At 51.6% G+C, this 14428-nt stretch overlaps 1 protein-coding gene across 3 annotated transcripts in view; it reads right to left on the minus strand.

The window, feature by feature from the left end:
• The window catches only part of Gsdme (gasdermin E), a 60889-nt gene that overhangs the window by 20535 nt on the left and 25926 nt on the right, over positions 1-14428 (minus strand). For all 3 annotated transcript variants that reach the window (XM_055611774.1, XM_055611775.1, XM_055611776.1), the window contains exons 4-6: positions 8842-9013; positions 7225-7345; positions 924-1088 (exon numbers count right to left, since the gene is read on the minus strand). In XM_055611774.1, coding sequence (XP_055467749.1) covers positions 924-1088; positions 7225-7345; positions 8842-9013 — 458 coding nt within the window. The remainder of the gene's footprint in view (positions 1-923; positions 1089-7224; positions 7346-8841; positions 9014-14428) is intronic.

Consider the following 14428-nt stretch of genomic DNA (forward strand, 5'->3'; position numbering starts at 1 on the left):
TAGCCCCTGTTCGAAGAGTTGTCCTGGTTAGCCTATGGGCTCAAAGACCATCCCAGACCTAAGATATACCTGCCCCCATCCCCAGCTGCCCAGCGAACTCCAGCCAACGAGGATGGCTGACTCGGCTTGGAGCACTGGGAAAATAGACGTGGCCTCACACTCTTCTACAGCACAATTCCAGCTGCAGCCACACCATAACTTGCAAGTAGAGGCCCCAAGTTTAGTTAACTCTTGTCCCTAGAAAGATCTACCTTAACCCTAGGTCTCCATCACCCTGTCCTCCAATGCTGACCTTTTCCGCCAGGAACAGCATCCTCTGGGTAGGCATTTGCTGAAGCCCAGGGAGGAATCTCTCTTCTTGCTTTGCAAGGCAGAGCACATCGAGGCAGCTCTGGCTCCTCCTAAGCTCTAACCCCATCACAAGCTTCTCCTTTTCCTCACTCAGTTTCTCCTACCGCACACTGCTGTCCTGCACCCAGCAAGCAAGCCAACCCCAAAGCAGCAAGCTCTAGGGAGCAGAGAGAATTGCTGTAGGTGGTTTGGGGGTACAGCCCCTCCACCACATGGGTGAGGGGCCTCCATGGCTTTCACCATGCTGACAAACAGCAGCCTGCCATGCAGTGAGCCTGGAATGCGACGAAGCTGATACAGATCCTGGGAGCTCCAGCTCTGCTCACTACTGGCCATTCTCAATAGTCAGTTAGATTCTGTGGGTACAGGGAAAGAAAACCGCCACAGCCTTGGCCAGCACACTCCTTGACCTTCTACCCTGACCCACCTAGGGTCTCCATTTTTTCCAAAACACAGCACCGGAGATTTGGCCCTCTCTAAGATCCAAGGGGATCTTGAAGGCCGCATCCCCTCTTGGGAGAGAGGGTCCACCTCTCCATCTGGCCATAACCACAAGCAATACCTCGTTTTACCTTGTTTTAAGACATGCAGTGACCCATCCTGCAGAGAGCGCCCTTGGACCCCGTCCAGCATGTCCAGGAACGCGAACTCTCTGTACGCCTGGGGGTCTAAGTAGACAGAGTCAGCTTTCCTCTCGTGCTCGAAGCCACCGTGTTTCCCTTGGAGGAGGCAGAATTCTGTGGTGGGGAGAAAGCCCAAGCCAGGCACGGGTCAGCACGGCTCACACACATCAAACACTCATCTGCCCATCTCAGCCTGGCTAGAAGAGCCACAAAAAGGCTTTTGCTTCTTTACATCCCCCCCTTTATTTGGGAGGGGGACTGAGCCTGGTGATTTGAATGAGAAATATGTCCCATGGGCTCATCGTGTGTGTGTTTGATCGCCAGTTGGCAGCACAGTCCTGCTGGAGGAAGCACATCCCTGGGGGTGGGCTCTGAGGTACAGCCTTGTGCTGCTATCATCCAACAGTATTAATCGCAGTCTCCTGCTCCCCCTGGCACGCCTCTGCCCCTCCACTGTAGACTCTTCTCTCCCTGGAACTGCAAACCAGATTAAACTCTCTCTTCCTTGACTTGCCTTTGGTCATGATGTTTTGTCACAGCAACAGAAAAATAACTGTTAAAGAGTCTTACTTTGTAGCTCAGGCTGACCTCTAACCCCAGATCCACCTGCCTCAGCACCGCCCCCCCACCACCACCACCAAGTGCTAGGATTACAGATATGTGCCACCATGTCTGTTCACCTGAGGACTTTCATGAAGCACAGAGTGGCTGACAGATTTGTCCTGTATTACAGCAAGCTTATGAGGGCCTGTCAGTTCCTTCTGCGTCCTTGTCCTCTGAGATTAGGGGGCTCCTTTTGTTGAGCACAGAGAAAACAGCGCCCCCTGAGGGTGTGCTACCCCTTTGGAAGTGGGTCAGAAAAGCCTAGATTTTGTCCTCCACCATTTCCTCAAATTCCCACTGTAAAATATTTTGGAGTTTCATGTCCTAATGTCCTCATGGTGAAAGAGAAGCAGAGATGGATTCCTGGCTGAAGTGGAGCCCAAGCAGTCACCTCACAGCAGTTCTCTGGGCCCGGAGCTAGACACCCTAGACAAGAGGAGCAGTGGGGCACAGGGCTCAGGGATGGCAGGGGCATTTCCAGACAATGGATTACATTTGGGAGAGCAGGTGACAGTGGTAGAGGTAGAGAACTTGATGGGCAAAGCTCATCCTGGGAACAGAGGCAAGCTGGGAGAGTACTTGGCCAGACAGAATGATTCCATTGCAGCTTAGCAGCCCCACTATTAACTGCAGTGCCTCACAGAACAACACAGAGGGCTCCCGGACATGACGTGTGAGAAGCAGAGAGGTGCTTCGGTCACACCACAGGCCCCCAGAGGGGCTTGGGGTTGCGGAGCAGGCTGAGGAAGCATCATTGCTGGGGGCGGGCACCACATGGAATCCACACTGGAGGGGAAGCTAACAGCCACAGCACAAGAGCAAGCTCAGGTTCAAAACGACAAAGGGTGCCTCCAGTTACACCCGCGAGAGAGGCATAAGGAGGTGTCTCACGACTGCTGAGGAAACAGAAGGGTGAGGTTGACCTCTCAGGGATTCACAGGTTAACCCTGCCGTAGGCAGCAAACATGAGCAGGCATCTAAGGGGCCTTCCAGCTCCCCCGGGTGTGTTGTGGGACTGTTTCAGAAGGTTCCATTTAGAGAGTGACAGGAAACTCGGACGCATAAGAAAGAAGTGAGAAGTGGAATTGTTTAGTGGTTATGGACCCAGCCACAGCGCGCGAAGGGGGATGCTTCTAGAGGCAGACAGAGCTGCCTCTAAGACCAGGGCACGGGAAACAAACCAAAGACAGGGCTGAGGGAGACAGCAGAATTCAGAAAGCATAAAAGGAACAAGACCCTGGCAGAAACAGGCTACCCCAAATAAGCTGTAGGCAGGTTGGTGGGAAAAAGCTTTTTCCTGGCCTCCAGCCATCAAGGATCCTCCCAGAGTTTATGGTCATATCTTCACATGGGCCCCATTTGCATAGGGTCTTTGAGAAATGACACATATCCACAGAAGTTAGAAATAGATATATGCCAGAAATGAATTGATATGCCCACAAAGGAATAGTACTCATCCATGAAAAAGAAACCCATGCATGGACCTGGAGAACATTAAGCCCCAGACAAAGAAAGACAAACACTGTGTGATCGAATTCATTTGTAGAATCTGGAATAGTGAAACTCACTAAAGTAGAGAAAAACAGAGATCATCGGGGCCTGTGAGGTAAAGGAAACGGGAACACACTGGCTAAATAACCCAAAGTTCCAGTTCTGAGGAAGATTTGTCATCTAATATACCAAACTGTGACAAGTGTTAATAATACCGTTACCATGGAAACAAATGCAAGGGTCAAAAGTGAATGCTAGGGTTAAAACAGTGGAAATGGAAACCCTGGGAAATAAAAGGACTGCAGCTGAGTCAGATAAGAGAAAGGACCTGGCTCTGTGGAATGCAAGGTGTGGGTTCTTTGTACACTCAGTTATGTTATGTAAATGTTTTGTTTTAATCCCAAGGGTGGGATTTCAGTTGGGCCATGGTTTGTCCACAGCTATTAATTGTCTCATGCACGGTGTAGCTTTTGCCACATGAAGCACAGAGAGGGGCATGGTCCAGGACTCCGAGGGTATAAATATGAGGCTAAGAAAGAGAGGAGGAGGTGGTATGTGGTGTTGGCGTGTGGCAAAGAACAGTTTGAAGAAACCAGAGATGGACAGTGTGGCGGTTTGTTGCAGACAGATGGAGAGAAATGCTTCGGGGCGCAGCGGCATGGAGGAGCCTGCTGGCTGTGTCTGCGGTGGACAGAGATTGGGACAGAGCCCTAAAAGAACCCCTTGACCCTACACAGCCGGGAGAAGTGAAGGGGTGTGGGCCCTCTCTCCTCACTCTCTCCTCACAGTGTCTCCTCCATGACACTGTACCCCGAAGCGTTTCTCTCCATCTGTCAGCTCCAAACCACCACACCCTCCGTCACTGGTCACTCCAAACTGCTACACACACCCTGACTGGCACACCGCTGTTTCCCTTCCTCAGCTCCCAAATTTATATCCTCAGCGTCCTAGACCACACCCCTCTCTGTGCCGCACATGGAAGGCTGTTACCAGTTGGCAAAGCCACACCCTACATGAGACAATTAACAGGTATGGACAAACTATAGCCCAACTAAAATCCCACATGTGGGATTAAAACAAAAGCATATTTATGTAACATAACTGAGTTTACAAAGAAACCAAAACTTGCATTATACATAAATATGTCACTTTATTAACAAATATTCATAAAAACTTATTGAAAGCCCACAGCACCCCCGGACAGGCTTTGTTAAGTGAGCATGTGCTCACATGGTCTGTCTCTTGACTTAATTCACTCCCTCAAGACAATACTGACGGGACCGGAGAGTCGGCTCAGCAGTGAGAAGCACTGGCTGCTCTTCCACAGAACCTGGGTTTGGTTCCCAGCACCCACGTGATGATGCTCAACCATCCCTAACTCCAGCTCCAGGGCAACTGATTCTCTCTCCCCCGGCCTCCGAGGATACCAGGCACAGGTGTGGTGCAGAGAGGCCTGACATTCACACACAGAAATAAGATAATCTAAAAATTAAAACAGCAAAATAAGCCAAGAGAACTTGACAGCAGCAGCAACCCCTGGTTGATATCTGACCTACATGCTCGACAACAGATGAACAAATGTGGAAAACATGGCACATTTACATAAAGGAATGTTACTTAGCCATTGGACAAATCCTATCAGGTAGGAAAACATGGACGGACCCAGGAGATAGTGTCTGGGGAACAGAAGTCAGATACAGAAAGGCAAACAGCATGCTCCGATGCTCACATCAAGGCTAAAGGATGCTGTTCTCCCGGAAGGAACTCAGAACAGCCGCGCTGTTCTCTGGGAGTAAGGAAGGGATGGGCAGGGCAGACAGGCCTCTCAGACAGAGAGGAGGAAGTGAACTGGGTTGTGGTTACCAGGTCAGTGTAGACTTCAACAGCCTATGAAGTTATTGGAGGCTCTTCTCAAAGGAAATGGTAAGTGTGGGATGGTAAAGTGGCTCAATGGGTAAGGTGACTGCCACCAAGCCTAACAAGGCATGAGTTGCATCCCCAGGACCTACATGGCGGAAGGGGAAAACGGACTCCTACAGCTTATCCTCTGACCTCCCCATGCAGACTATGGCATGCACATGCGTGCACACACACAAACACAAAGAAATAAGTGTAATCATTTAGAAAGGTCTCAACTACAACTAATATAACCTAAATGTAGACACTCCCACCCCTGGCCAAAAAAAATGCCAATTATGTGAAGAGCTATCTGGGTGAATTAGTTTAGTTGTGGTAATCGCAGTGAATGTGCTATCATAATATTGTTTCCTTGGACACTGACGGTGTTTACCAGCTGAGCCTCAGCAAGGGGAAAGTAACTGTGACCCTTGAGTCAAATCCACCTGAAAGGCCCCCGGACCGTCTGCACCGGGCTGAACCATACAAGTGCACACGGACAGTGCATATCACACGCTGGCACTGGAAACAATCTGATCACCTTTAGGTGTTTCTGGGGCCAACAAACGGAAAAGGGAGGGGATAAGGAGGAGAAAGGAGGGAAGGAAGGATGGAAGGGGAAAAGGAGGAAGAGAAGAATCTAGAAGTGGTGTCTGGGTATGGAGGCCTAAGCCTGTGATTCCAGTATTTGGGGGTGGAGGCAGGAGGATGAGGAGTTAGTACAAGGCCATCCTTAGCAACGCAGCCAGTCCAATGCCAACCTGGGCTGCCTGAGATTTTCTCTCTCTCTTTCTTTTTTTTTAATGTACGGAGGATGTAGCCACCACCCCTGTGTTCTGAGTAGCCCAGATTTCTGCGGATTCCTGATCAGTTTCTTAAACTGCCACCTTCCCTTAATGTCACCTTAGGCAAATCATGCCCACCCCCCACATGCAGGCTTCTTTTTGGCCAAATGAGCAAGCCAGTGGAGGAGGCTCAATGTTTTGTCCCGCGCCTGTTGAGACCCTTGAATGTGTTCTAGCTGGGTGACATTAGAGACCTGCTTCCCATCTTTGCAGCGCAGGCTGTGGTATGTTGCATGCGCTTCGTGAGAGCCGGCATGGTCGCCCTCCCCGGAGGCCAGCTCCCCTTATACCCTTCACCACGATAAGCGGGAGAGGGGCAAACACACTGTAGTCTATCCTCGAGGGCAGAGGTCACACTTAGCAAGCGTGCAGTTTCAGTGGCCGCAGCTGCTCCTCTGCAGGCCTCAGCAACCGCACACCCAGGCCCTCATCCCTTGCCTCCACCTCACCACACACACTCCCTATGCCATTCCGGAAGCAAAGGACAGATTATTCATGTGCAACATTTCAGGAGAAACTTCTAGCAGGGAACTTCTTCTACAGACAAAGCCACAATACCATTATCCCACCCGGAAAGACCAACATTTTGTGATGTTACCTTTTTCCCATTCTTGTTCCCCCAAAAAGCAGTCATGTAGCATTCTCACTGGGAAGAGGAAAGGAGCCTTGAGCATCTAGAGCAGAGCCTCCCAGCCTTTCTAAGGCTGCGACCCTTTAATGCAGTTCCTCACGCTGTGGTGACCCCGGCCATAAAATTACTTCTGATGCTACTTCATGTAATGCTGCTACCGTTATGAATCGTAATGTAAATGTCTGTGTTTTCTGATGATCTTAGACCCTAAAGGGGGCTTGACCCACATGTTGAGAAGCGCTCATCTAGACTAAGCAAAAAGGAAGGAAGACAGCCCTTATCTTCTTCTACCTCTAGCAATGACACTCGTGACCCCCAGAGCAAGGTCAGGTTGCAGCGTGGGGCCTCATGCTGGTGGCAGCGGTGGGGTCACAATGAGGGTAATGTTAATGGCTAAGTCAGAGCAGTTGCGGAGTTACCACTGTCCAGGGTACTTCCAGGATGCCCTCAGCAACCTGGTCCTGCCATCCTGTCTGCTGTTTCCCCCAACAAGCCCTCTGGAACTGTGAACCCAAACACATCCTTTCCTCTCTTAGTTGTCATGACAACAGAAAAGGAACTCCATGGGGCCTTAACCTGGGGAAGACTCAACAGCTTTCCAGGAGTCTGGCTGATGAGCCCATGCTCCTCCCACACGTGAGGAGCAAAGAGCCGGAGGCGCATCCTCCCTCACCCAAATCCCCAGTGCCTCCCACTGCCCAGAGTCCAGATCCTTCGACACTCTCACACTGCTCTGTCACCCAGCCTCTCTCTTTCCACCAAGGCATGCCTCGTGAGGACTCACCAAACTGGCCGTCCTGTTTCACATACAGCTCCATGATGCCATAGGCGATGGTGGTGCCAGCGGGGATCTCCAGCACCACGTTGGTGTCCTTGAGGATGGTCCCGTCCTCCATCGCTGACACCTGAGGGCAAGAGCATGTACACGCTTGCATTCTCGCCTTCTTCTCTCACCCTTATCTCCAGCCTTCTAAGGATGCTGGGAAATATCCACAGAGCGAAGGAAGGAGGAGACAGCTGGCATTGGTGAGACACCAGGGCCTGGGGTAGGAAGCCATGCCACAGAGCTATGTTTTAGCAACAACCTACCATATTTTACCACTGTGGTCCCACAATCCTGTGATTAACAGAATCAAAAAACTTCCTGTCTCCTAGTACCCTCATGGGCACGTGCCATCAGCACGGAGCACCTGATGATTATAAATGACTATGCCTCTGGCTCATGTACACTAGGCCAGCTCTTCAACATGACATTTTTCAGTAGTTTATAGAGTTGTTTGTTTGTTTGTTTTTTTACAGGAAGGAAGGAAACCATAAACTGTGTGCCAAGTTAGGCTGGCAGTGGCCCCGTGAATCTCAGGCCCACTGCATCCACCAAGTATACTATGAAGCCCTGTAGACATCTAGGCCTGTATAAGTTAATCTGTGGTGTGACATCACCACCAACAAAATCACCTGGTGATATATAACTCGGAGCATATCTAAGTGACGTATGACTGCAGATAAGATAAATAAAATCGGTTTCCAACTCCTTCTCAGGTTTCAAGGAACAACTTTGAAATCCCAGTGAAAACTCCAACAGGATTGAAGCTGCACTAGAAAATACTGAGCTGTTCATACACCTGTGGATGGTACTCTGCACAGATAAAGCCGGGATGACAAGGCCATAGATGGATGGGCAGGGGAGGGGTATCAAGCAGGAAGGAGCCCAAAGAGTCCTTCCCGCAGTACCCAAGGGACAGGAAGCTGGAGATCTATTTGTTGCCCTGACACCACAGACAGACAACACAGAGCTCTGCCCCTGGTCCGATTTGCTTTGAATCGAGAAACAGCAGTAGCTGGCTTCTAGCTCACAGGCCAGGGCTTCAGCAGGTAGAGACCATGGGCTGAAAAGTCAGCAGGGCAAAGCTGAAGCCACCTTTGTCCAGTCCCCCTTCCCCCTATGATGCCCAGCCACCTCACCGGCCTACCCAGCAGCCCTAGCTCTAAACTTATAGACATGCCTCTCCCAGCCCACTGCCAAATACAGCCCTCCCAGGTCTTTTAGAAAAAGCCAGTGCTATCAAGAAAGGAAGGTACCAAGAACATTAAATGGGTCACACGGTCTGGGGAGAGCCAGACCTGAAACCTCTTTCCCTGTGCGTTGTAATAAATCTGAAGAAAGCCTGGAGCCCGCAGCTCCACGAGGAAGCCTCAAGTGTCTGGGAAGGCAGGTGGCTCACGGCATCTAAGTCCTGGATCCCACAGCGACTGAGGCCAGAGGCCTCATGACAAGAGCCAGGGAGGCCTTGTTCTCTAGAGGCAGCCTGAGCAGCACTTCTAACCCCCTAGAGGAGGAGTTCTGGCCGAGTTAGACCCGGCCAAGGGCCCGTGGGAAAGCCCCCGTGCTGGGACGCGGCACCTGCACCGTCTTGGTCTGGATCCCCACCATGCCTCCACACTTCTCCTCCGTCTGCACATGCTCAGAGATCACACACTTCCGCGTGGTCACGATCTTCTGCGTCAGCACGCACAGGACCTCGTGCTTCCGCTCTAGCACCTGCTGGAGCACTGGGCTGTCCAGGTTAACTGCTCTGAAAAAGGAAAATGGTCGTGAGTAACCGCGTGCCTCCAGCGAGACCTGAATCTCCCTCCTCTTGCGGCTGGAAGAGGGAACGGGGAACGGTAGATTTCATTGATTTCCTGGCGATGAGAGAGGAGGCGGGTTAGCGTCGACGGCTTCAGCCAAGCTCTCCTGAGGCCGCTCAGCCCCGCTGAGGGACAGGCTGGACACCTGGAGGAAGTGCCAAGGAATTATTCTCCAGTGAAGAACCCTGAAAAGCCGTGCTGCGGGACAGCTGCCACCCAGCCTCCTGGGCCGAGCTGGGGGCGGGTAGAAGGGTGGCAGACATCATGGCTAGAATCCCCCCCCCCAGCATGGGGTCGCTATGAGGAGAAACACAGTGGCTTCTCACAGGGCAGAGGTGCAGGTCAACTTTCCGGCTGTGGCGGGAGATCAGACAGGAACTGAGACAGGCATGTATACCCTCTCGCTGGGGTTTCTATCACAGAGACAGAAGCCATTTGGTACAGGCAGCCCCAGCCCGTCCAGCTGAGGCTGCATGGGTCCCCATCCTGAGCCGCTTCTAATTCTGTGTAACCTCAAGGTCAGGCTGCAGTTCCAGCTAACACTTGATGATGAGATACGCTCCCTGCAGGCTGACGCTGACACCATGGCTGCAGAAGGGCAGGGAAAGCACCAGATCCCGGCTGCAGTGAGCATGGGAAGAAAAGACTCATCCTGTGCTTCCAAGACACCCGAGGTTAGTCAGTCACCTGCAGGCTCAGCACCCGTCCCCCACGGTCCATCCTAGTACACTTAGGGGCCCCAGGGTTCTGGGAGCATCCCGGAAGTGGACGGGATAACTAGCCAGGGCAAAAACCAGCCCGTGATCCACACAGGAATAGAGACACAATGTGGCTTATCCACAACGTGGGACCAGGAAGTCACAGGAAGGATTAAGCTCCAACACATGCTACAGCATGACGGAACTTTAACCCTCATGCTGAGCAACATCAGCCACCATCACGGGTCACACGGTGTAAGACTCCATATTTAGGAATGATCTAGAACGGACAAATTCTCAGTGATAGTGAAGACTGCGGTGGAAGATGGGAAAATTGCTTAATGGCTATAGAGTCCAGTTTGAGGCGGCAGAAAATCCCAGAGATGGATCAAGATGGTGGCTACACAACACCGGGAATCCGGGAATGTACTTAGTGCCAACGAATCATACACTTAATGGCAGACTTGCAGATTTTATATTTTTTCCACGTTTAAAAAAAAAAAAAAAAAAAAGGAAGACATTCAGAACACAGTCAGTCTTCCACTAGCCACGGCAATGCAAAAGCACTGTAGTATGTGTGCGGGACAAAATGGACCATTCACAAAACTGTCGGCCTGAGGCACTAGGGGATGGCTCCCCCAGTGAAGCATCACTGACTGTGCTGGACCCCCAGCACCAATGTGACATGCCCACAGCAGTGCGCATCTCTAACCCCAGATCCGGAGAAGCGGAGCCAAGAGGACCCCTGGGGCTTGCTGGCTAGCCAGTTTCGCTAAGTCAGTGAGCTCCAAGTTCACTGAGAAGCTGCCTCCAAAGACACAACATGAAGTGATTGGGGAAGACGCCTGCTGCCCACCTCTGCTCTCCACGTCCATGCACACTCTCACGGTATGTGCGTGCGCACGCGCGCGCACAAACACACACACACACACACACACACACACACACACACGTTACCAAGGTAGACAGATAGATTATTAACTGTCAGGCAGGGCCTCCATTCCAGGAAGAAATCTGGACAGGGAGCTGAGTGCTGTCCCCTCACGGATCTGGAGTGAATTATGTCACCTTCACATGGTGGCTTTTTCACCGATGGCTGTTGGTAACGAAGCCCTCAGCATGGGCCGTTTGAGGGAGTAGTGAGCAGTCAGCTCATGCCACAGCAGGTGTGAGCCAGAAAACATTCCAGCCAGCTTCCTGCTGAGGTCTACAGAAGAGAGCCACTCTCTGTGCAGTTCCTGCAGTGGGCCGTTTAACTGGGTCAAGGGTCAATTCCTGTATCATTCACTTGCCTAAAAGCCTTCAAGGCCTCTGCCTCAGCTGCTCACCCAGGTCAACCCCCTGACCACGTGACTGCCTCCTTCCTATTCTGCTAACCTCACCTTTAAGCCTTTCTTCTAGGCTTCAAGAAGCCAGGAGATGCCAAGTCAAAGCCCTGGCACTTCATCCCTGCCTGCAGCATCTCAGATATGCTTTCACCTCCACAGGGAACTGAGCTCCATACACGTTGAAGGTGGTACTCTGTCACTATGGCACAGCTAAGATGGAGAGCAAACTGCACACGACTGTTTCTCCAGCTCATTCTTCTCTTTGTTCTTTGCCTGCACCTGCAGTCTAGAATAGAAACTCCATGGAGCTGGGGGCTGTGTCTACCATCCTCTGCCTGTCTCAGGCCTAGACCAGCACTCGGCACCCAGAACAGGCTCAGGGAACATTCTGGGAATAAATGAGTACCTACATTCTGTCTGTTTCTTCCTTGTCTATTTGCTTTAATGTACGAGCACTTTGTGTGTGTGCGTGTGTGCGTGTGTGTGTGTGTTTGTGTGTGTGTAAGACAAAAAGAAGGGGATAGAGAAAAGATGAGGAAGGGGTAAGGGGAGGGAGGGGAGAGAACATATTGAAGATGGAGAGGGAGAGGAGGATTCAGACGTTTGGTTTGGTGGACAGTGGACAGATGACACTCCCCTTTTGCAGATACTGCGTGGTCAACATGAAGTCTGGTCTTCTCGTGACTGAAGCAAGAGCTGGTAGAGGCATTTCCAGTCCCATCCCACATTTGCAGGACGATCATGCCTTCTTTTCCAAGGGCTAAGAGAAGTTCAACATTCCAGCCATGTCCACCTGAATGATGATGGAGTCTAGGTCGCTCTAGCATCCTATCAAGCTCAGTACATTGGCAGAAGAACTTACAGGAAGAAGTATGTCACCTACGCTGACCAGGTGCATGGGAAAGGCCAGCGGCACAGCTGTCCTGTGGACATTCACTGTCACTGGGCTAAAAATGGACCAAGTCCATGAGAAGATGCTTTTAAGCAGAAAGCCAGATTTTGCCAGGCATGGAAGGAAAAGGAGATGAACAGCTGAGAAGACATAGAAATGAAATCAACTTGTATAACTCATTAAACCGAAAAAGAAAGGGCTGGAGAGATTGCTCAGTCCTGAGGAGCACGGGTTGCTCTTCCAGAGGACCTGGGTTCAGTTCCCAGCAGCACCCACATGAAGGCTCACTACCACCTGAACCTCCAGTTCTGGAGAATTCAATGCTCGCTATTGGTCTCTGCAAGTGCCCGCACATGAACTCACACCGGCTCCCACACATATGAGCCGAAGTCATTTTCAAATATAAAGGGGACGATGCACTTCGAGGGGAATCTACGAGGCTCTGAGGCAGTGAAGAAGAAATAAGGACCTAAATAGCACTGGGTGAAAGGGCCAGTTGGGGAGCAAATGCCTGTAATTCAGACAGAGGAGGGTAAGGGAAGAGAGGGAGAAGGAAGAAGAGGGAAAGGAGAGGGGCGAGGGGAAACAAGGGAAGGGAAGAGGGGAGAACAGAAGAGGAGGAGGGGAGGGAGGAGAATAAAGAAGTTGGCAAAGTCTCCAGGGGCTCCTGGCCAGGTCAGGGGAGCAGTTATGCCCTCTGGGGTGGGTAACAGCAGCCTCCACGCTGCAGCGGACCCCGGTCCCTGACAGAGGAGAGGCTAAGCTCACAGCACATACCGAGGAGCTGGGGTGTCTACGAGTACAGCAACCTACTGTGTGCTCCTACAGCCTCCAGAACCCAAGTGGCAACCGTGCTAGCCCCTTTGACGGCTTGAGGCCGGCCTCCTGGAAGCCTGTACTTACTGCGCCTAGAACCGGACACCCGCACCCTCAGGAACAGCGGCTGCCATAGCAACAGAGTGACGCCCACTCCCATTTCCCACACAGGAGCTACCTCCAACTGCCCCCACCACGTGACGGAACCTTGGGACTGAGTCCTCTGCCCACTGGGAGCTAAGAAAGATCCCGGCTGTTTCCCACAGTTCCAGGAACATGAGCACCAGTGACCCTCGAACCTGCCGCTACCTGACCACGCCTGCATGTGCCTGCTGAGGACTAGGGAAGGTACTTGTCATGGGGCAGCACCCCCTGATGTGAAAAGCTCTGACTTCTTTGGGGGAGGCACACCCCATCTGCATTCCACACCTCTACCGCCTCTACCAGCATAGTGAGCCGTGTGTCCAGCAAAGCTTGCTCTGTGTGACCGAGGGCCATGCTAAACAGTCTTCAGATACCAAATGAGCTCCAGGTGCCAAAGGCGGGAATTCCAGGACCATGCCTGCTCAACCCACAGAGCTCAGAGGAGGTCTTACCACATGTAACCTGCACCCAGACCAACATAGCTAATGACAGCATCTCACTGTATTCCCTGGTCTTCTGATACAAAAGAGCTGGGACAAATGAGCCCCATTGCCACCGCTGGGGTCTGGAAAAATGTATCTCGACCCTAACCTCCATGAACGTGGCTACCAGTGCCATGAGCACAAGCTACGGCCACAGCCACCCCTCTGGACCTCAGGAAGGTCCCCTTTGTGTTCCAAAACCTCAAACCACAGTCCCCACTATAACAGACTATGGCATCAGCAAATACCTGCCTGAAGAGCTGAGGATGTTCCCACATTTCCCTGCGACTGCTAGTTCCTCGGGCTGAGGCATTTCCAAGCATCTCCCATCAATCCTGAGGACCCTGAGGCAGGCCACCTAGGTCACCTACACTTACTCTGGGAGACCTACAGAGAACCCAACCCCATCTCATACCTCCAAGATGGCAACGGCCATCTCAAGCCCTAGTGCCATCAGGGTTGGGGCTCTGTGGAGCCTGAAGACGCAGGCCTTTGGAGGCTCATGTCCTCCATGGAGACACAACTGTTAGAACCCCTGTAGGCACTGTCAAAAACAGCAAACTCACACAGGCACTATAGCCAATGCAAAGACGCGAATCCAACGGAACTGACATTTCCCACAGTAGAAAATAAAGCTGTCCCTACAAAAGCTACGTCAACAGCCCTGAGGCAAAGAGAGACTCTCCACAGACTGGGTGTAGACAGAGCACACCCCAAGGCAGTAAAAGCAAGAGGAGAAAAGCCCACAGCCAAGTCACACCGGCTAGGGAGAAGCTCCCTGTATCAGGAGCAAGGCAAGGCTGTCAATGCGATTGAAAGTGGTGTTGACATCTTAGCAGGAGCAACTGGGAAAGAGAAAGAGAGGACAGGTGTGCAGATGTGTGGTTTTATGTGGAGATAAACCTAACGGCCACAAGCTGCCAGATGAAGCCTGCCAACTTTGTATGTTGCACATAAATAAATAAATAAATAAATAAATAAATAAATAAATAAATAAATA

This window comes from Psammomys obesus, unplaced genomic scaffold (assembly GCF_907164565.1).
Source record: "Psammomys obesus unplaced genomic scaffold, mPsaObe1.curated_primary_1811, whole genome shotgun sequence".
NCBI classification, from domain to species: Eukaryota; Metazoa; Chordata; class Mammalia; order Rodentia; family Muridae; genus Psammomys; species Psammomys obesus.